The 23429-nt window shown below is 39.6% G+C and overlaps 3 protein-coding genes across 5 annotated transcripts in view; all 3 read right to left on the bottom strand.

Annotated features, from left to right (window-relative positions):
- Positions 1–23429, bottom strand: part of LOC144662592 (retinoschisin-like) — a 41146-nt gene that overhangs the window by 3759 nt on the left and 13958 nt on the right. The window contains exons 1-6 of one of the 3 annotated variants that reach the window (XM_078523430.1): positions 8791–8867; positions 6335–6684; positions 5174–5323; positions 4941–5057; positions 4173–4501; positions 874–1012 (exon numbers count right to left, since the gene is read on the bottom strand). In XM_078523430.1, coding sequence (XP_078379556.1) covers positions 874–1012; positions 4173–4501; positions 4941–5057; positions 5174–5323; positions 6335–6656 — 1057 coding nt within the window. In that variant the 5' untranslated portion in view covers positions 6657–6684; positions 8791–8867. Of the gene's footprint in view, positions 1–873; positions 1013–4172; positions 4502–4940; positions 5058–5173; positions 5324–6334; positions 6685–8790; positions 8868–23429 lie in introns of those variants that run through there. The other 2 variants (XM_078523431.1, XM_078523429.1) reach the window with 2 other exon arrangements.
- Positions 16129–17966, bottom strand: LOC144663089 (uncharacterized). Its single transcript, XM_078524025.1, has 3 exons — positions 17937–17966; positions 16616–17776; positions 16129–16194 (listed from the first exon to the last, which is right to left on the bottom strand). Exons 1-3 carry the CDS (start codon positions 17964–17966, stop codon positions 16129–16131), a joined length of 1257 nt encoding a protein of 418 aa, XP_078380151.1.
- On the bottom strand, positions 18047–19604 carry LOC144663088 (uncharacterized). The gene is made up of 3 exons (XM_078524024.1): positions 19421–19604; positions 18482–18697; positions 18047–18156 (listed from the first exon to the last, which is right to left on the bottom strand). The coding sequence occupies exons 1-3, from the start codon at positions 19602–19604 to the stop codon at positions 18047–18049; spliced, it is 510 nt and encodes a 169-aa protein (XP_078380150.1).

Genomic DNA, 23429 nt, shown 5'->3' with positions numbered 1-23429 from the left:
CAGACCTGGATAGGCGCTATAAAAATGTTTATTATTATTATTATTATTATTATTATTATTATTATTATTATTATTATTATTATTATTGTTTATAGGCAGTTGCTAGAGGAATTAATGCTGGAAGACGAACAGAATTACAGGAGAAATAGTCTTTGTGTTTACAATTGAGCAACACCTCCTCGTTGTTCCACAATGACATGAGGCGTTCTGTCTCCACGAGAAAAAGATACCTTGCGTTTTTGGTATATCTGATTTACGGACATTTCGGACAACTTCCTCCGACTCTAGGTCCGCCATTTTGACGCAACACCACTTCCACCGTTCTCCTACTCAGTGAACGTTGGTCACTAAAACGTCACGAAATGTCATCTTTTTTATTGTTCGCGGTTGCGATTTGTCGTAAAGTTTTAAAACATGTTTTTATATCCTACGACATTTTTCGTGTTGTGTGAGTCTGTCGTAAGGATGTGGTAGGTTGATTTACACGACGCAATTCGTGCTTTAGTTTTAGTCACGCGATAAATCGTAGGCAAAATCGTACCGTGTAAATCGCCCTTGATACATCCACCACGGTAGATAAATCAATTGCAAATGGTACCAGCAGGGGTATAGGGATGTAAGCCACCGTTTCCTTTTGCACTTTCTTACCCACTGGGTACTCTGCATGCCACTGACTCACACTTACTACCATCAATAATCACTTGAACATTCCTTAAGTTTCAAACGCATTATTGCTGCCGAATAGTTGTTTTCCATTTTTTTTTAAATAAACGCAACTGGAAATACTGAACAAAGTCTTCTTAAAACTGACCCCTCTCCCCACTTTCCCAACGAAAACAAATTCGAGGTAAAATTGCTTTTCAAAAAAGTTACCTCGACAGCCATAGAGCTCTGCCCTCATTGATATGTGAGAATACCAAGCCACTGGTCGAAAACGGATGTAGCGTGCTCTGATTGGTGGGTTTAGATCATGATAAACAACAGTATCCTGGTCTGTGTTTCCAGCAAAATCCTAAATTAGTAAGACGAAAATTTGTTAGCGATCTACCCAGGGGGGCTGGCAGCTACCTTTGATCTTGCCGCTTTTTAGCTTTCTATGATCGCCCCAGTAAAGAAATCTGTCAATCATTCGAGAACCGTACGGAGCATGCGCACAATGCTTTGGCAAAAACGAAACAACATGGCGTCGCGTGTCGAGTTGACTGTAGAATATGAATTCGCTGTTGGTTATTGCCGTTTATTTGCCGTTAGAATTTTTTGTGGCAGTTCTGAGACAGTCAAGACTAACGGAATGAAGGATCAGCTTTGTTTTAGGTTAGTAGAGCAGTCAAAAATTTAAATGAGCAAGGAGCGAGTGGCATGTTTCGAGACAAGTTTCTGAATATACTGCATGGGCTGAGATTTTCCCAGTCGAGTGTTATCTCATCTTCACGCAAGCAAAAGAAAATATTTCAATCGCGATTCTCCTTCACTTATATAGAAAATCAGTAACAGCGTCGAAATGTTTCACGACTACCCTTGCTAAGGCCCGAAACAGTAGTCTACCGTATAATTTTGTCAAGTACAGTGTAGGCTTGAACTTAGCTTTATTAAAATTTATATACAGTACTTGTCTTAAGTTCTGCGTCTTTATACAAGCTTAGTTTGCGTATGAAACATCGAAGTTATTTTTAGAAATTCATCTTCTGATTGAATGTTTTTGGGAGCATTTATTTCTAGAACCGAATATTGCATATGAAGTGCCGAGTTACTTTCGGTTAAAAATCGAATATCAAAGCATTTTCCATCATGTCCATGCGAATAGGCCCACAGGAGAACAAACGGTTTCTCAGGTAATCTTAAAGAGAATAAGATGTTTGATTTCGATTTTTCTTTTTTTTTCCTTTGCCGGTGCAAGATCAAGCTGAAGTCAAGGCAAAGAAATCCACAAGGAATAAATTATTAATTTCTTCACTGAAATTTAAATGTAAAAAATAATAATAATAATTGCAGAGGGTATGACTTCAATTACCTAAACTGTGCAATCTGAAGTGCCTTGCTTACACATACAGAAACCATTGATTATGTTTTGGGTAAATACTTCGGTTGAACGGGGTCAGAGGGATCACAATTTTATTACAGCAAATAAAGGTGGCAAACTCAATGCTTGTCTTATGTACTGGAAACACTTCAGTACTGGAAAAATGATAAATTTTCCCATCAGCAATAGAATGACTGTTGCAAACAAGTACATTGAGCTACCATACTTAATTTCTCTCCCAGGGTCAATTTCACATCTCCAAATGAGCTACTCATGGGGATGCAACCCCTTGTCAGTAATAAAAAAATACTACAACATTATTATTGCAATACTGTTTTCCCCCACCCTAAAAATGCACATCTATCATCTATCACTATTTTTTAGGAGACAGTGTGGCTGAGTGGTTATGGGCACTGTTGTTGTAATTCAGGAACCCCAGGTCAAAACCCTCTCCCAGCAACCAGCTGAATTTGTTCTCAGTTGTCCTGAAATCAAATCCTTGGTCAGATAGAGAACTGGTCTGCCTCCTGCTGGTTGGAATTTGTAACTGTCATGTTCGTTTAAAATTTTTGTTTCCCTTGAAGCTAAGTGCATGACCACTGTAAACAACTTTAATTTTACATTTTGTTTACATTTACATCTGAAACTTTTTCCTGGTCAGCAGGAAAATTATTCAACTGGATGCAAGTAGAAATTGATTTCTTCTTTGGTCAGGTTGGGCAGTTAAGAATCAACAGATTAAGTAAGTCTCAATAGGTTTTTTAAAAGTGTCAGATCCCATGCAGTGTCTCAATTATGTCGCTACCAGGGTACACACATGTACATTTGAGGAGCAGATCCTTTGCAAACTCCACCATGGTATAATTATTTTATTTGCAAAAGCATTTCAAGATAACGCGCTGCCAAAAACTATTTTAAGCCCCCTCAGAACTCAAGATTCCTTTTTTTCCAAGGAAATACAGCAAAGCATGGTCCCTAAGTTTAAGGTAACTGACCATGACTGGAGCATTCTACAACCAACCAACCTCCTGCAAGTTTCAATTCTCACCCCACAGGTGTGATAGGCAAAATCTAAATGCAAGGTTACCCCACCAGCTTTCTCAGTGAGCGCCATTATCAGGAAGGCATGCTCAATTCAAAAGTTAATATAAAGAAAACTGTTGCAAACATTACCACCTAATCTTACAACACTAATTGAACATGAAAAAATGTTATTGTAACTGGTGCAAAACATAAAATAAAAAATACTGGTAGGCCAATTAAATTTTGAAATATTTTATTTCGATGTACTGCATTTCAGTTCCATTTTACTCTAAATATTATATTTTTATATTCAAATTCTAACTAAGCTCAGAGGCTTAGGGAAGTAAAACAAAACGAGTATCAAACCTTCTGCACTTTCTCAATAACAACTACGGTTTGATATAAGTCTTACAGAAAAAAAACTGTTCGAAAATGGCTACCCTTACCATCATGTCGTCTAGTCCAGAAATAAAGATCGTTCAGCTTATCCAGTGTATGAAACAATTAATAAAAATATTCTGCTGTGAGATTTTGCTGTCTTCACTGGGATGTAAAAACGCAGTGGTGGTCCCGTTCGCCGGTTTGCGGCGTAAATTTCACCTGTGATATTTCTTAAAAATCTAAATTTAGATAAAAAGTGCTTAAACCATCCCCTGGATGTTCGAACGTGGAAACAGTTCTCGAAACGTTTATGAACCTTCGCAAACGCCCGTCCGCCATCTTTGTTTTCACTTAAACCAGTACTTAGTCTCACTCGGCCAAATTTCTTTACTGGGGCAATCATCGAGACTCGGTACCAGGCCTCGCTGCCGGCCCCCCCTGGATCTACCATTTGAAGTTCTCTATCATTACCAAGCTAAGTCAAAGTACATCTGGTAATTAACTTGAGACGGGAGTGATTGAAAAGCAAATCATCAACTGCTCAACATAAAAACGGCGTGAAAACTTAGGCATGATTCGATTTGAATGTGGTCGCCTCCACTTTTGAATTGATAAGACTTTTAAGCCCCTGAGTCTGTCAAAAAAAAAAAAACAAAGACAAACAAACAAAATAAAAACAAAATAAAACAAAAACAAAGCCACCCAGTTTTAATCAACGGTTCGGTGTATGAAATCTTTTTTCAGTTACCTTTTCTGTAGCTTGTCCTTGTTCCGTGTAGTACCGGAAGTTTACTTCATCGTCACTGTACTGCAGTCTGTACTTGGTTACCCTGTCCCAGTGACCATTTCTTCCTTGCGTTGCTATACGTGTTACTCTTGTGTGCTGATTACCAAGATCGACCTGGAGCCACTGGTTGTCGTCAAGAAAGCGAGCTGACCAAGCTCCTGATTTGCTTCCAGTCATTTGAAAGTGCAGTCTACCCTGGGTAGAAGCATGATTGTTGGCGAATTGTGAAGAGGCAGTAATTTGTTCGTCAGTAATTGAACCGTTTTCCATTCCAAGAGCTTCTTGACATTCTAAAGATTTAATAAAACCGTAATACATGGTCAATATACCTTTAAGGAAACGTTTCTGACCTTCACATAACAACCTTGGCTATTTTTTATGAAAAACTGTGATTTGAAAGAAAGAAATTTGCAAGGCCATGCGATATTGGTAGAGAATTACATCGGTACCACGAAAGTCTTTGGTTTTATTCTCGTCATAACTTTGATTATATATCTTTCAAGCTAAAACTAGGAACAGCTTATTCATAAAAAAATTCTTGCATGCTGCACGGATTATTTCATTTATTTCTCTTTTGATTTCAAAGAAAGATCTTTTACTTTTAGCTACTAGCTTAAGATATCCTAATATTTCTCACCAGTCCCTTACCCAAAGATATTTTTATGAGTACTAACAAAGTATTACTTACTTCAGTTAAATAGTCATGCATCTATATAGATGAATTAATACCTCGCTCACAGAAGTCTCCAATCCACTTCGATGAATTGCATGCACACGTGTAGTTCACGTGACTGTTCACACATGTCGCATTGTTTTGACACTGATGCTCGATGCAATAGTCGGCGGCTACACAAAAGAATATTGAAACATAAAATTATCATCATACATATTATTATCAATGATTGTGTAACGTAGTTATGCTGATTAGGCATAAAGAGTAAGAAACTGTTAGTTGCTCTTACGACCTGTGTCCATGTCACAGCGAGCAAGAATGGAGCTCACAGACATCTCGGAACCCAACCAGTAATTACCGCTGACCGCTTGTGGTCCTTCACTCGCCTTGATCTCTGAACACGAATCAGCCGGAAGCTCTGGAATGGATCCGAGGGGCACTGTTTATAAAAAAGAAGTAAATTATCAGACAAACTTGTTATTCCCTGAAACGTTTCTATCTTAAATCTTTGCTCTTCGTTTATGAATTTAGCGCTAATTTTCTTATATCTCCTCTTTTGTTATTGCAGAGCGAACTGAGAATATCAATGTAGCGCATCAATTTTACGGAGAGATAAAAAAAAAACAGATAAGTGTCTTGGAAGTGGGATACTTATACATAAAACATTAGATAAGCAAAAAAATCTCTTTAAAGAAATTTCCACTGACGAATCCGATAGATATCATTCCATTATAAAATGTTCCAAAGCTCCTTCATGGTTGCTATGCAAAGAAAATGTTCTGAACTCAAGGGCAAATATTGTTCAACGCGTTGTAAGCAATGGCTGGTTTTCACTGTCACGCAATCAAAAAATAAATTCGAAACCATTCAACTACAGAAGCTATAAATTTCAAATATTATAGATGATAAATAGATAAACAATTTCTCCAAGTTTCGGGTCTGTGCGATGTACCGTTCGCGAGTTATTTTCCGAACCTTTTCACGCAAATTTATAAGCTTAGTATGGAGATTTCATAACTGTGTCCTTCCGAGGGACACAAATATGGCCGCCGTGATGTCAGAGAAACCATCTGGAACTCAGTTCTGTTTACAACAGCGGCTATCCTTGGCTTAAGAGCTAGTACACTTTCACATAAACACTACTTATTATATCTGAAATGTTCAATTTGCTCAAAATGGAAAGGAAAGGCCTTTTTTCAAACAAAACAGCTTTGTCACGGCACTCAGCTTGATGTCACATACGACGGAGAACTCAAATATTCAAAATGCTCTGTTTTAAAAACGAATGACACTATCGATCTGGAAATTTGTAAAAATATATATTTTAAGTTTATCTTTCGCCAGATGACCACGAAAATTTAGCAGGCCTAGTGAAGTTTGATTTCAGAATTTTATGACGTAACATGAAAACCAAGAATAGCTTGTCTCTTTCAATGTTAATTCAGTGTACCTCTATTCGGAGCCTTTTTCATGTAATATCTTTCGCTGTTCTTGACAAAGTCCTCTGGCCTGGCCTCCTTAGTCCTGTTATTCAACTCGCATATGTCTTTGAACATGAGATAGTTATAACTTTGACATCTCACGTCAGAGTTGCATGCCTCTCTGCAGTCGAGAGACATTGGCTGGGCCTGAAACGTCTTAAAAGTGTGACCCTTGAGCATCATTTGATAGACGGAGTAAGTGTCGATTCCACACTGCTTACTCTCAATGCTATGAAAGATTACAGACAAAATCAACAGCTCGCTAAAAATGATTATCCGTTGCCGAGCCATTTGCAATTCACCTGGTTACTGGCATCTCCTAGAAAATCAAAAAAAAAAAATCAAATCAAAAAATCAAATCAAATCAAATCAAATAGAACATAATAAATAAAAATATATGTAGATACATGTTTTGTGTGGTGATAAATATAAATTGTATTGTTTACTAGATCAATTCGACTCTAGATAAGACATGAGATTAACACAACATGGCCGTTTCAACTCAACTTTAGGGTGTATTTATTTGCAACGAGCGCGTATGCCTACTTGTCGCATTTCCTACGCCTACCCAGTTTTAAATAAATGCGTCGATAACCCCCAAATCACATGGGTAAACATCAAGGCACATACTGAAGCGGAAAAAACGTTTAGAAACGGCTAGATTGTTTTTCCTGTCCTGGCCTTTTTGGCACGAAATGAAACAGAACAAATTTTATCGTGCCATGCAGTAAATAAAAAGTAACTTGTCAGAATATGACAGCACTAATGTGACCAGTGATTTTAACGCGAAAGAGGTTGACGAGAGGCACAATGCTGAAAACAGCCTCAGTGGCCTCAATTGCACGCCGGTTGTTTTAAAATATTCATGATACTTTCACATCTTAGATCAGGAAAGGATAGTGAGGATAGATAGTACTGGAAAAAATTCTTTGCATTTCAAGCTTTTCAGAATTTTTGTCAAGCAGGAATTTTTCAAATGTTATACTAAGGTGTTCTTTAAAACGCGATTTCCCCGAAAACAACAGCAACAACAAAACAAACCAACGAACATGCAAATAGCAAGGGCGAATGTTTCCTTCAAATTTCTTGGAGGAACTTGAAATTCAAAATTATCTAGTCCTAGCAATTCGCTATGCTTTGCATTTATTACAAATTTTTGAAAGTTCAAGAACCTATATTCTTATGCGTCGCATTCCTGGTTACAAGTGGAGGGTATTCGATTAATCGATAGCGTATCGATTAATATTAAAAAATTAACACTAAAAATAATAAATCAAGAATGAATATATTTTTTTAATTATTGTGCGGCAACTATATATGCTCTTAGATACAAAATTATATTGCTTATAAACGCCGTTTGGTCGGGCTGTAAAGCGCAAATACTGATGCGCAGAACTAATCCTGTTTTAATCGCGGTGTCTCAAAAGAGACATCGCGGGAGAGACATGAAAAGAGACATCAAAAGAAAGACCGGCTGTCTAATGGACCAAGTAGCAAATTAGACCCATGCCAATGGAAAATGGAAAAAATAGAACCATTATTTTTTTTTCCATTCTAGAACTGACCCTGAAGAAAGCTAGTTGTACTAGCAATTATAATGGTTTATTAAAGGTGCTATCGCCGCGCGTAGAGACAGCTATGCATTTTAATTAGTTTTTCTACAGCAATTAGTCGACTGCACCAGTTAGCTTTCAGCGGGAAACGAAAACTGAAAATCAACTGTTTTAAGTTTTAAGAAACGAAAAATATCCTGCCAATACTTCGTTGAAAATGAGTTAAAGCGATTTCACTTCGCCGACTTTGCCAACCAATGCAGCACGGCAGTTTCTTTGCAACTGACTAGCTTCGTGCATTCTTCCAGCTTTAATATGTTAACTCCTATCTCTTAAAAGCTGTGGTTTTTATTTTCAATGTTCTTAAAAACTGCAATTTTTTTACAAACAAATTTAATAATGTAACAGTTTGTATTAGTAACTCGAAAAACAGAGTAATAGGGACGTTACCTTAAAACGAATCAGCAAAATTTCCAACAGATAAGTGTAAAGCGGTGCGATGGCGAAATTAAAAAGTACGCCCGTATACAGCAATCTACAATTTTTTTTTTCGATCGGTATCGAACGACAAACACTTTACTGGCAGCATTGTATGGGTATATAATGTAAGTCTTGATGGGAGGGAAGAGGTGGTTTTAATGGTTGACAGTCCAAAGAAAGAGGTTTCCTTTCATTTGTTTGCGTATATACATTTACTTGCCGTTAAAGGGTTAAAAATTTCCCTCATGGTGTTTAGGTAATTTTAAAAGTTCATTTGGCAATCTGCGTCGGCCGTTGCTTAAAAATACCCTCCTTTCTCAGTCGATGAAACAACCCATTTGTTCGCGAATGAGTATCAAGAATCCAACTTTAAATGAAGATCGTGAACTAACCTCAATAGAAAAAGAGTACTTCTCTTGAACATGTTAATTTGGCGTCGCTTAAAAAGGCTTGCTCTCTACACGGTGATTGAAAACAAAGTGACAAAGATAACAGACGATGCGAATTATCAGTTACTTTAGTTAGTTTGGGCCGCACGCCCAAAAGGAATTATAAACAATACTTCGTATTCATTATTGGACCCCATGTAATAATTTGTCTGGAGTATTACTCAAAGCAATTAATAATGTCACCTTAACATCTAATATGAATTTTGCGTGCTTGTAGCCGATAATTAAAGTCTTCACGTGAACAATTCAACATGTCCAGCCTCACTTTCATATTTTTGAGGAAAAAAAAACTTTTCACGCCAAATTATTATTCTGTTTTGAAAATTCAGACAACTGTACATGTGTTGACCCTTACGCTAAGACTGTTAAAAAACTTTCGGCTCAAGAAATAAATATTTAAAATGTGACAAACGCGTCTTGTTTTTGATATAACTGTTACCTACAACCGTGACGGTGTTTAAACTTGCAATCAGTGTAATAAGTCTAACCTTGAACCCCACCTGCATGCGCAGCGTGATAATTAGTCACCCAATAGGTGCGATTAATGTTTGAACTGGAGCTATAAAACTATTCTCACCGGGGCCCGCGCGAACAAACACCCTAATTTCCCATTCCACGTGCCCAGTTACTTTGGCAACTGCAAGCCATGCCGCTGACTATGTACAGGTGTATATACAGTTGAATCCCGATAACTCGAACCCTCAGTAACTCGAACCTCCCGCTAACTCGAACCTTTTTCGATTTCCCTTCAGGTCATTTTCTTACTAATTTAACCCTCGATAACTCGAACTCCCGATATCTCGAACCTTTTTCGATTTCCCTTGAAGGTTCGAGTTATCGGGATTCAACTGTATAGCTTCTCAGTACACGTGTATTCTGTCTTTTCGTGAAGTGCTGGAAGACTGAAGCATTGGCGACCCACCCACCTCCCCGCAGCGATGACCTCTGTACTTGCCGTATTGGAGCTCTCGCTCTCTCTCACCTCCGGAGTCGCCTCGTTCCCATAACTTAACTATAACCGGGGTGATTGAGAGTAAGGGCTCCGGTGGGAATTGTTTACTGTTGATAGCGAAAACTTTTTAGTAAATTTCTTGGCTTCATGTTAGGTCGGCATTTTTCTACGTCACGAAATTTACCGGCAATTGGCTGCTGTTATTAGTTCAATATGGATGAACATTTTGGAACAACAACTCACAAGACAAACAGAAAACTTTATCCAATGTGCGACGCTTATTGATGTAGAAATAGTGTAAATTTATTTTCATCATTATCTACTGTTTTTGTCTTTTCTTCTCTACAGTCCCTTGACTTGTTAACATTGTATGTTTCTTTCTCTTAAACTTGTGGTTCGAGGTTTTTGCACAAATTAAATATAGACAATCGATAATTGAACAGAATGTTAAAAACATGCTGCTAAACATTGTATGTTTCTTTCTCTTAAACTTGTAGTTTGAGGTTTTTGCACAAATTAAAAATAAACAATTGATAATTGAACCGAATGTTAAAAACATGCTGCTAATCCAAGGTCACAAACTTCACTCGCTCCTAGCGATTTATTACGGCCGACTTTATTTTCTTTCTTTATTCGTTTTTTGATAAGCACGGATCCGGCTTAAGAGGGGTTTGCTCTACGGACCGACTAAGGTATGCAAGATAGCAAAGACCGATTTTCCCAAACTTTGCCAGAATAAAGGCCTCGGTAAACTAGTTCTAAAAATATAAGTTTCGGGTCCTTAAGAAAGTTTTTGATTTTTTAGTAGAATTTTTAATATTTTGCCCGTGGCGGCACGCTAAATCAACGCCGAAATAGCGACTTTTGTGAAAGCTGTTGTTCATATATTAAAAGCGTGCTAGAAAATAATTACCAAGGAACTTAAAACCTTTCATTTCCTCTACCTATAAGTGGTGTCAAAATTATATGGAACAAAAACTGGAATTTTTAACGGAATTTTTAACTTTATACATTTTGACAGTCGTAGCAACAGCCGAATTTTGCCTAAATTCACGGGTCAAAAAATCACTCTGGTACACGACTTTACCCTTCAAGACTATACGCCGTAGATAGAGAAATTTCCCATTTACAGTTTCCACGAAAAAAAAATTGGGATAAACGAAACGACGAATTTTGAAAGCGTTTTGAAAATAGGTCACTCGAGTCATATGAGTGACCTTTCGACCTTCCGTGTCAATAACAACAACTAACGGAAGGTCTTCAAATGTTACGTTTCTTCGTTAAAAGACGTGTAATTTCCACTTTGTTGCATGCTTTTAAATAAAAGGAAACCAGGTTTTTTGCGGTGGAATTGCTTATTTGCTATGTTGGCGAATTTGTTCGAAACTTTCGCGAGAGTTTTGAAATGCGAGCTTATCTTCTGCTTTGAGCGGTTCCGGTACGTTGATTACCAAATTATACTTTCGAATCTGCTTTCAACGAGAATGTGGCATCTACAACGAAGTAAATACCAAATCACTGAGCAATATAGAAATATTTCTTACCTTTATGATTTTTCCTAGTCCAGAAACCATATTTTTCGTACCAAAATACGGAGCGAAATGCCTCTTCATGTCTTCTTGTCGCACGCGATCATGCTTCAATGTGACATCCATGTTAACGATTAACTTGGCAAAACCGCATAATTCAAAAGGAAGTTCAGTTCACTGAGGCTTTCTTGGTAGTGCAGCAGCGCATTTTCCCGATCTTACTTTGACATCTCAAATACTCGACGCTGTCAGCTTAGTTCTGAGATGTGATGTGAATGTGCAAAGCTAGACTGGATAACTCCAATTCACCCCGGAAGTGGCGCGGCCACGAAGCAAATTTTCAACTACCGATTATACTTGCTGTCACTCCAGTGCAGTTCATTTTGACAGAAACGACTGTGCCGGCTTTTGCTTATGGCCGCGTTCACTGAGTCTTTCTTTGTGGTGCAGTAGCGCGTTTTCCCGGTGTTACTTGAATTGGTCATCTTAAATTCTCGACGCTCTCGGTCAACAGAAGTGGTCTTTTGCTTGTCTTTTAGGAATGTTAACGATTTGTAAAGTAAAGCCACAGGCTACCCAGCTGTACGTAAAGGTTGCTAATCAATTCAGTTAAAAAATATATATATACACAAAAGCAAAAAATTCGTGAGCATTTTGAGCACAGTAAAAGTTGCTTCATTGATCGACTTCATTAAACGGTAATTGAAAATATAGTTTGTAAGCGAATGTATAGGTATATGTGTATTTAGTATATTTATTTTTTTGACGTTCTTATTGAAATTATGTTAAACTTTACAGGCAAATTCCATCGTCCATGCGACATTATTCAGCTTTAAGAAACTGCGGTATAAAACATACCGTCATACATTGTACGTGCATTTAGTATAAATCCACAATGAAACATCTTTATTGTTTGGTTTATACCACTTGGTCAGCAAGCTGTACAATTCAAGTGGAAAACAGATGTGGCAAATGTCTAAGCCTCTACTTACAGGCACTACCCTTTACAATTTCCTTAAACCAACCAGCTACTTCTCCAAAAAGCTAGCCAATTGTATTCAGATGACAATATGACATGTGTCTTACTCCCTACTAAGAGCCACACCCCTTTACAATCCCCTTAGCCAACACACCTATACAGTTCAATGACAAAAAATGACAATTTGACAGGTGTCTTACTTTCTACTTAGAGCCACGTCCTTTACAAACTACCCTTTGGCGAACAAGCTATACAATTCATGTGATAGCAGGTGTCTTACTCTCAACTAAGAGCCACACCCCTTCTACCCTCTGGCAAACATGATATGCAATTGAATGAAAACAGAAGACAATTTGACAGGTCTCTTACTCTCTACTTAGAGCCACACCCCTTTACAAACTACCCTTAGCGAACAAGCTATAACAATTCAAGTGAAAGCAGATGACAATTTGACAGGTGCCTTACTCTCTACTTAGAGCCACACCCCTTCTACCCTTTAGCGAACAAGCTACACAATTCAAGTTATAGCAGATGACAATTTGACAGGTGTCTTACTCTTTACTTAGAGCCACACCCCTTCTACCCTTTAGCGAACAAGCTATAATTTAAGTGATAGTAGATGACAATTTGGCAGGTGTCCTACTCTCTACTTAAAGCTACGCCCCTTTACAAACTACCCTTAGCGAGCGAACAAGCTATAACAATTCAAATGATAGCAGATGACAATTTGACAGGTGTCTTACTCTCTAATTAGAGACATGATCTTTTACAAACTACCCTTAGTGGACAAGCTATACAATTCAAGTGATAACAGATGACAATCTGACAGGTGTCTTAATCTCTACTCAGAGCCACCCCCATTTACAATCTCCTCTTAGTCAACAATCTATACACCTTTTCACAATCTCACCCGGCCTAAGCAAACAAACTATACACTTAACAATCTTAGAAAACAGACCTCAACATGACTGCTGTCTTATTTGCTACAACAGCTGCACCCCTTTACAATCTCCTCTAAGGAGAAAAGAAACTCCGCTTTGCGGGTTGCGATGAATCCGTCCGTGGAAACGCCAAAGAACTCGCGCGATCGCAAACAGTCTTGAGCATAGCTATACTCAATGCTTTCATTCTCCCCTTCTTGTGCATGTCACACGGGTTTAAGTTGTCATAAACAATGGGGTGTCGTAACTGCACGTCATCCAATACAACCTGGCGGGCATCGCAAAACTCTTGCTCTACTTCCACAGCTCTAATATCCTCGTCGGAAGTTGCCACAGCGTTGCGCAACTTAGCTGCCTTTCTTGAAAAGAACGACCGTATCTGCTGTTCAGTTAGGAATTCGTCTTTGGAGAACAACCTCGACCCGTCTGCTTTCTTTGCAAATCGCATATCTTTAGAAACTTGCTCAGGGTTTTGTTTGTGACCAGTTTCCTGCCCAAGGTTGAACTTGTCTTCTAAGTACTTCCTTTGAGTTTCACTAAATCGTTTGGGCTTTTTGGCTGTTTTCAAGGCCCAACCCTGAGGTAAGCCTGCTCCCTCCGTCGCCTCAACTTCAGTTGTTTCTAGTGCTTTTGCGGAACTGACATCTTCTTGAAGGAGTATGTGGTATGACTTCTTTGCTTTGTCTAGTAATGTCTCCTTTTCTGGCAACATCTTGCATTTGCCAAAGGACATATGCTTCTCCAGACTTGAATACCTCTGATAAACCTTTACACAACCCTCATTTGGGCAGGAAAACAGGACGCTGGAATCTTCCACCGCACCACTGTCGTTTTCTTGTTCTTCAAACGTTTCATCAAGGCATGGCTTCTTTGAATTGTCTTGGGAAGCGCGGACGAAGCCACCAGGAGAGAACTGGCAGTCAAATCGGGAACTCTTCAGAATGTCAGGAACTATAAAAAAGGAATGTCATGGTTAAGTATTAAAATAAACTAAATCCTGCATAATTTTATACCCTAAGCTTAAAGTGTATATGACACGAAATCTTTTATTGGCTTTTTTCTTTCGTTGATATGTTTCGTTAAAGGATTCATAGTTAAAATTTGTCCAAAAAAAAAATTTCCGTCATTTTTTGCCGCCGAAATGTCGCACTCTCAGCCATCTTGAAAATTCATCAAACAAGTAGACGTCACAAAGCTGACGTGACGAGCCTTTTGGCCGCGCGCCGCTATGACAATAGGTACGTCACGTCACCTTTGTGACGTCTACTTGTTTGATGAATTTTCAAGATGGCTGAGAGTGCGACATTTCGGAGGCAAAAAATGACGGAAAATTTTTTGGGACAAATTTTAACTATCAATTCTTTATTTAAGCATATCAACGAAAGAAAAAAGCAATAAAAGATTTCGTGTCATAAACACTTTAACAGTGTGAATCAAGAATGAAAAGATACATACAAAAAAGACCCAGGGATTAAGATAACCTTTTACCACAAATAAAGCACACTGGCTTCTTGATTTCACTTATCGGCTCTCTCAGCTGCCTTAGTTGTGTGATAACTAGACGTATTTGATGTCTTGCAACAAACTTACTGGGTGTAATACGCGAAGTTGATCGTTAGTTGCGCACTGTTTATTATTTATTTATTTCTGTTTTCATTTTTCTTACCTTCAACTTTTGATTTGCAGATTTGCTTTCCTTCACCGACGTCAAATGCCTTCCATACTCTGACTGTGTCTCTTGAAAACTCGAAGTTGTTCAGCATGCTTATTCCATCGAGTTTAACTTCAGGTAGTGCACAAGCAGCTACAGTAGCGTCAACAACGGCAACGCGGACCCCGGGAACTCCTCCATGCGACAAAATGGCCGTTTTTAATTCCTGGGCGTTTTGAATATCATGCCCTTCGTTCACGTACCTGCGTACGTGAGATTTAATCGTCGCTGCCTTCCTATCGCAGGCCCCCTTTCCCCCCTGTGGGTCACTGAAGTCCACTCTGCTAACATATATCCCCGTATTAGCCCTCATGAGAGGGCATGATGCTATTAAGCCAGAGCTGTGGTAGCATCCAGCGTTATCCTGACGCAGGGAGGCAGTGCCGACTTCGGGATTTTCTTCCTTTAGTGATCTCAAGGTGTGTTCCAAGATACGCACTACATCAGTGGTCTCTTGTGATGCGTTTTCCACGATATGTACAAAACATTGACTTTCAAACCACCCATTCATCTTTCTTGCGACGACACTGATATGCCATGATATGCCTCTCTTTGCATACCAGTCAGATTGGGTCTCTCGGTACTTGAGTGGAAGAAATTTCATCGCCCAATCTAGCGTAATCATGACAGTGCTCTCATCCAAAGCACTCAAACACACTGTTCGTGCTGTGTCTTGTTTAACAGTTCTGAGTTGGTGTGCTTTCCAGGCCTGGATTGCCTGGACGGCCTGACTATGTATGTAAGAGAAGTCTTCCGCCTCCTCGGGCGCAAGCGTTGATTTAGTTAAATATCGTTCGATACAGCAAAGTACTTCACTGATACTTTCACACTTTGAACACTTGAGACTGTGGTCGTGGGAACACAAGGAACTCAGCTCACTGTTCTTGCTGTCGCTAAGGGCATAGCTGCTACAATGGTCTGCAACAGAGCAGCATTCGGATATGTGCACCTGTTAAAACAGAAATAGTCGCAATTTACATACCTTATTGGTACTTAATTTCATGGGTCTATAATTTCACAATTTTCGCGATTCTCAAGCAATCGCGAATTAAAGACCCGTAAAACGTATTTTTAACGTTTTTGATATATTTTTACTAGTTTTAATGTACGTTGTGGCTAAATCGCAAAAAGAAAATCCCGCGAAATATGGTCTCGCAAAATCGCAAAATTTAGTAACAGTAAGGTAACTTGTATGAATAGAACATCCACTTCCAATTTGGTTGCTTACAATGCACCTGTAGAAAAGAGACTGAGCAAAAACCATAAAGTGACAAAAGCGCTGGCGCTCAAATAAAGGTGGGGGGGGGGGGGGGGATTGGTAAAGGTGTGGCTTATCTTCGGATTTAAATGTGCGTAACAAATACGTTTTGGTTTAATATTTGAAAAAGAATATGCTAGTAAATCAATCTTAGCCCGTAGGCTCATCTTTGGTAATGCTTATCCTATAATTGGGAAATATTTGGCTTCCGTCTGAATTTTGGAGTAGGGGTAGGAAGTATTTTCGAAATGTTAAGGCAGGTGCAATTATGAATACCAGACATATTCTTTTCCAGCCGTGGTCATCATAACATTTTTCGTAACGACAAAGTGGGAGCAATAACGAGAGAAAAGCGCATCACAGAACAAAACAAAATAAAAAATAATAATTTGTGTTACCTTATAGTCAGCCTTCAAATATTCCTTCCCTTCCTTCAGTGATATCTCCCAGCCTTTAGCAGTCTCTCTGTCCAGTCCCCCTTTTTCTTTAAGCTGTTCCACCATTGAACACAGATCTTCAAAACCTTTCGCACCGTCTGCTGCAACGTAATCCAGACCCTGCAAGGATTTCCTGGTAGTAGCCGCACAGGCCGACAAGACTCTTAGCATAGTTGCCGGGCTGAATGGAGTGAAATCTGTTTCCACACAGTAAGTCTGGTATTGCTTTAATAGTCTGCTGGGGATCATCGTCCTGATGACATTTGGTGTTTCTAGTATCTTCCCAGAGGAGAGGCGGAGGTATCGCTGCCCAAACGGGATATCCTGGATGACATGCGGACTCGTTATGTAAGTTAAAAAGTGGTCAAGCTGTTTTCTTTCCACTCTCATTCTCGGACTTTTTGCTCGGGGTACTTCGACTCCACGCCCATACTGAAGAGAATGCTGTCTTGCCATTTTGAACCGGTATTCGGTAAGGCCTGGGATGTAGCTCTGGATGTGTTTGAAAGTTGTGAGGTCCGCCATGATTGACAATATTTGACGTCTTGTTTCCCAGGATGACGCGTTTTCGTAAGACTCTGCCAGAGCAACAAGATATTTTCGCTCCTCAGGCTCGCCAATACCGAGTTCTTTTTCGACTGACCCGGAATTTCTTACGGCCTCCCAGAGGTAGCCTGCATCTCCTGGGGCGATAACATTAAGGCCAGCCACAATTACAGACTTCGCCTTGGATACATGGTTAGCTCTCGTACGTACGGTAGCTTCCTCCCAACGCCGTTTGTATGGCCCGACAGTATCAGTATCACATGAACGTAAGAAATCATTCAGTAGTAAACGTTTCGTGGTCAGGCTGGTTGTTGGTGTGTCGCTGCCGCTAGAGGTTTCGCTGCTTGCCGACTGTGAGTTTGGTTGATATAGGCTAGTCTCCTCTGTTGTCAGTCGGTAAACTAAATCGCCAAGTGTAGAATCAGGCTGAGACAGATTTTCCTCTTCTATCGTCAGGTGACGGATTGAGTCATCAAGTTGAGAGTCGGGCTGGCACGGACTATAGTCTTCTATCTTGAAGTGGTAGATTGAGTCACCAAGTTGTTGCATGACTTCTGAACTAGCTGCATCTGCTCTCTGTGTTTTAAACAGAAAAAAATTATGTTCAATTGGGAATAAAAAGGCAATCCATATGGCTATGCCAGCAAGTAAAATAGCTTGAATGATAACCTTTACTGCATACAAGTGAAGATGAGTTAGTAGAAAATAACTTGGCCGGTGGATTTAAAAAAAAAACCCATTGAGTTGCGGCAGCAGCAGCGACCATAGTTAAGATCAGCAATGAGTAACCTCCTCTGTAGCTGATGCATATTACTTACCTTTGTGATATTCTCTGATATGTCCTCTTCAAGTTCTGCGCCACATTGATCTTCGATAGGTGAAATTGCAGATTCTTGGGCAGTGCTTTCTATAGGAGATTGACTCCTCCAGCTTTCTTCGACATTGTGTGCATATTCCTAAGGAGTTAAAAAATGGCTGGATTTCATGTTCTACCTAGCTAGAATGTATAACTAGAAAATCTTTGATTTCTTGTTCTAAGCTAAGTGGGGCCCCCGATCATCCAGGCCCTGGAATAAGAGGGGGGTCAGCTCTGGGAAATAATCTTTCTAAACCCTTCGGGGCTTAATTTGGTCTCAATATAGTTAAAAAGCAACTCTTTATTTTGTGTATTAATCAATGTGTAACGGACGGATTTTGACCAAGACTACCACTTATTTCGGTTTAATATGGAGTAACAAAAAGTATCAAACGTGTAAACGTGTTATATGGCTGAAAACTTACGTGAGCCTACAGGAAGCAGTACTTGGGTTAAATGGTGGAGTAGTTTGGCATGAGAAAGAGATATTCCTCTTACTCCTGATACTGACTTCCCATGCGAAGACCATCCACTTGGAGCGGCACAATTTCTTTTATTTGAACGCCATCTGATGCCAAACTTGTCGCGGTGTCTTGGGCAAATTGTGAGTTTGAGATGATCTTCGCCCACATTGAAAATGCCTTTTTAAAAGAAAACAATCAAGGCACTGTGCTTAACAACATTTGACAATATTCTCTTGATAAATGTTTTTACCATTGATGACACGTCACTGCCTTCATATGTTATATCCTTTTACTATAGTCTAAGTAAGCTATTTCTCTTCTTTTGTGAGTTAAGCCAAAAGGAAACTGGGTACTAGAAACAGTCCACTTTTTCGTGACGCATTTGTCACGCATTCGTCACGCTTCAATTCCACGTTTAAAAGTCGCTATGCACCTACCAGGCGCGGTGACCCAACGGTTAGTAGCTCCGAACCGAGCGCTCCCAGTTCGAGCCCTTACCGGGGACACTGTTGTGTTCTTGGGCAGGACACTTTACTCTCACAGTACCTCTCTCCACCTTGGGTACCGGCGAGTTAATGATGGGGATAACCCTCTGTTGGACTACCATCCTAGGCTACCCATGCCACGGGAACCAAGATACGCTCCGGGTGTAATTCATGGTCCACTATTTTTGTATGCAGACCTTACTTTATCTTACATAAAAGTAAAGATCAGTAAAAGTGTTATGCTAATTGTTGGTAATTATTAATTATTACTGTGCCTTCACCTGCTTCGTATTTACTTTATTGTTCTAAATTTTAGTCAGATTCACGAGAATCATACATGTCTTGGGTGCTTGAGAATAAAACTAAGCGGGTATAAATTATTAGTTACTAACAAATCCGTACAACTACAACATACCTGCTCGTGCAAGTAATAGCTTTGGCTCCGAGTCTAAAGAAGCGTCTCGAACGTCGTACGCACGTAGATGTCCTTGTATGTCTTTGGTACATTTAGCAATGACGACACTATTCGAATTTGCCGGATTGTCCACACTAGGACCACATTCTCCCCCTGCAATCTGTCCATATTCACACGCGGCCATAAGCAAAAGCCGGCACAGTCGTTTCTGTCAAAATGAACTGCACTGGAGTGACAGCAAGTACAATCGGTAGTTGAAAATTTGCTTCGTGGCCGCGCCACTTCCGGGGTGAATTGGAGTTATCCAGTTTAGCTTTGCACATTCACATCACATCTCAGAACACAGCTGACAGCGTCGAGTATTTGAGATGTCAAAGTAAGATCGGGAAAATGCGCTGCTGCACTACCAAGAAAGCCTCAGTGAACTGAACTTCCTGTTGAATTATGCGGTTTTGCCAAGTTAATCGTTAACATGGACGTTACTTTGAAACATGATCGCGTGCGACAAGAAGACGTCAGGAGGCATTTCGCTCCGTATTTTGGTACGAATAATGTGGTTTCTGGACTAGGAAAAATCATAAAGGTAAGAAATATTTCGTTATTTCTCAGTGATTTGGTATTTACTTCGTTGTAGATGCCACATTCTCGTTGAAAGCAGATTCGAAAGTATAATTTGGTAATCAACGTACCGGAACCGCTCAAAGCAGAAGATAAGCTCGCATTTCAAAACTCTCGCGAAAGTTTCGAACAAATTCGCCAACATAGCAAATAAGCAATTCCACCACAAAAAACCTGGTTTCCTTTTATTTAAAAGCATGCAACAAAGTGGAAATTACACGTCTTTTAACGAAGAAACGTAACATTTGAAGACCTTCCGTTAGTTGTTGTTATTGACACGGAAGGTCGAAAGGTCACTCATATGACTCGAGTGACCTATTTTCAAAACGCTCTCAAAATTCGTCGTTTCGTTTATCCCAATATTTTTCTCGTGGAAACTGTAGATGGGAAATTTCTCTTTCTACGGCGTATAGTCTTGAAGGGTAAAGTCGTGTACCAGAGTGATTTTTTGACCCGTGAATTTAGGCAAAATTCGGCTGTTGCTACGACTGTCAAAATGTATAAAGTTAAAAATTCCGTTAAAAATTCCAGTTTTTGTTCCACATAATTTTGACACCACTTATAGGTAGAGGAAATGAAAGGTTTTAAGTTCCTTGGTAATTATTTTCTAGCACGCTTTTAATATATGAACAACAGCTTTCACAAAAGTCGCTATTTCGGCGTTGATTTAGCGTGCCGCCACGGGCAAAATATTAAAAATTCTACTAAAAAATCAAAAACTTTCTTAAGGACCCGAAACTTATATTTTTAGAACTAGTTTACCGAGGCCTTTATTCTGGCAAAGTTTGGGAAAATCGGTCTTTGCTATCTTGCATACCTTAGTCGGTCCGTAGAGCAAACCCCTCTTAAGTAATCAGAGAGGGAAAAAATGACATCAAAACTAATATATTATTTATATCTATTTCAGTTTATTTCAATTAATGTTGAACTTTACCGAAATTAATCGCAGTACGTGTGACATCTCAATTATGCCTCTTTGTTGAGGGTAAATCATAAATTACTCGGTCCTCGTTTACGAGTGGAGTTGGTTTTAATCACTATACAATTATTATCCCTTCGCTCGCTGTTCGCAAAGACCTTTAGGTCGTGTTTTATAAATGTCCTGGTGATATGCATGGAAAAAAAGATGGTTTGTTATAAGCTTGGAGAAAGACAACGAGAAGACAAGATACAAGATACTCGAAAAGTAAGTCCGAATAGCTTGGGTACCTACTGAATAATATATTTTTCATTGTCTTTCTTCAAGCTTAAATGTACCATACTTTATTTCCATACATATCTCGCTCTTCGACAATACTATTATTAGCAGTATGTGGTAAGTTTGTCAAACTAAATAGCTGCCACGAGTCTCCTGTAAGTCATTGGTATTGTCACACCGGTGTTGCAAAGGTCACTTATAGGTTCGACTCCTGTTGGGAGATCTCCATATTTATCTTTCTCATTTTCTGGTGATTTCCACATTGAAAATTAAAGTATCAACCGAAATGTTGTTGTAAATTAGCTTAGGAAATATCTTTGTTTGTCCCTTCAATGTGTGGTAGTAGTTCCAGCGGAATCGGGTTGCGGTCTGCATTCAGAACCAAGTAAATATTTTTTTTTTATATATGCCACTACTGATAGTATACTAAAAATTCCAAGTTATCCGCCAACGTAGTTTTATTCCTTGTGGAAAAAATATAACGAGGAAAAAAAATTTTTCCACTGAATTCGAGTTGTAAACTGTCGTCAACAACATGTATTAGGGACTTTAAGATACCTGGACGGCTGACCTCGAGGACGGCTGACCGGAAGTAATTTTTCGCGTGTAGCCTATATTGCGCATGCCCGCTCCACGCACATTGCCGTCCAGCTCCGTCCAGCTGTTGTCGAGGACGTGAGAAGTAGAGTCAGTTTGCCGTCCACCAGTGAACGGAACTGCTTTTTGTATGATTTCGTTTAAAAATCTTATTTTTTTTTAATTCTGTTACTGTGTTTGGTGACCCTTTATGGTATTCTTGGATTGGTACTGATAAAAAGTTAAGAAGTCGAGTTTTATTTGCAGTTGCGAATATATTTGCTGTGCTTTGCATAAACGCTGATGGCGAAACCACGTTCGTGAAATTATGAACTTCTTGCTTGTGTTTCTACAAAAATTTCACTTGAAATTTGTACCCTGTGAATGAAAATAGTGCTTTCTGGTCCCATACTTTGGGCTAGAGGTGCCAAATGGTTTTTTTCGCATGTTTTGGGCTAAGAAATTGTTGATCCACTAACGAAGCCGTCCTCCGTTCACACACGCCGGCTCTTAACGTTGGAAGTTCCCGCCAAGAACGTCGACATCCGCCCAGTCCTCCTCGCAAAATTCTACCTTCCTCGCACCGTCCTCGAGGTCAGCCGTCCAGGTATCTTAAAGTCCCTATTGAAAAAGGATAGACTGCCTGTCGTAAAAAATGCTTTTTCATTGATCTATTTTGTAATGGAAAACGGGAAAATGGGGCTCAACAAAATTTTGTCCGATGAATCCACACTTAGGAGCAATTCTCTGTTAGAATGAAGCAAAGTGGGAAATGAAAACTTTTGACCCCCTCCTTAAAATTTTGCATGCAGTTAGATTTGTAGTGGGACACGTCCTGACCCTTACATAACGTAGCATTACGTAGTCACGTAACCGGTCGAAACCGGTTATCAGAGAGCACATGTAGTCGAGCAGTCATCCATGTTGTCGAATCTAATACGTTTGCTGATCGTTGAATAGAGGCCTTTGTGTTTAGTGTGAGCAACGAATCTTCCGTCTACAAAGTGGTGGAAAACCCGACGTTTCGAATATGCCAGCTACTATCGAAGAACTTCAAGGAGTCGTTTTCGGTTTAAGCGAAGTTGTCAAGGGACTTGTTGGCGCAATTCAAGCCGTTCACACTGCACAAACCACTGCGGCCACTGCTTCACAAGCTCACCCGCCTGAGCATCAAGTTGTTTCTTCTCCAACCTTGCGCCTACCGACACTCCAGTTACCTATTTTCCGTCAAGATACGAAAGTACAAGATGACATCGGCGTTTTTTCTAAATCGTTTTCAAGAGCAAACTTCTCAATTTCCTGTCACTGTACGTCTATCGCTGCTCGAACAACAGTGTATCGGCAAGTGGTCGTTTTGCTGTGGCACAGAGGGTTTTGCTGAGAAACCGCCGGGGGAACGTGTTAGTTCAAATTGTATCTCGCAAGTTTACGGAAAGAATTCCAAGAACCTACCGACTCCAAATGCCGCCGTTTGGCTTCTGAATTGAGTGCAATGAAACAAGATCCCTCGGAATCTGTCGACGAATTCGCTTTCAAGTACAAGAATATCCTTCACCAACTCGAAAAACTGGGCGAGAGTCTCCACAAATCCTGTCCAACTTATGTTACTTCGCAGTT

Source organism: Oculina patagonica, chromosome 8 (genome assembly GCF_052425735.1).
Source record: "Oculina patagonica isolate OP01 chromosome 8, crgOcupat, whole genome shotgun sequence".
Classification (NCBI taxonomy): Eukaryota; Metazoa; Cnidaria; class Anthozoa; order Scleractinia; family Oculinidae; genus Oculina; species Oculina patagonica.
This window is presented reverse-complemented; position numbering and strand designations above follow the sequence as displayed.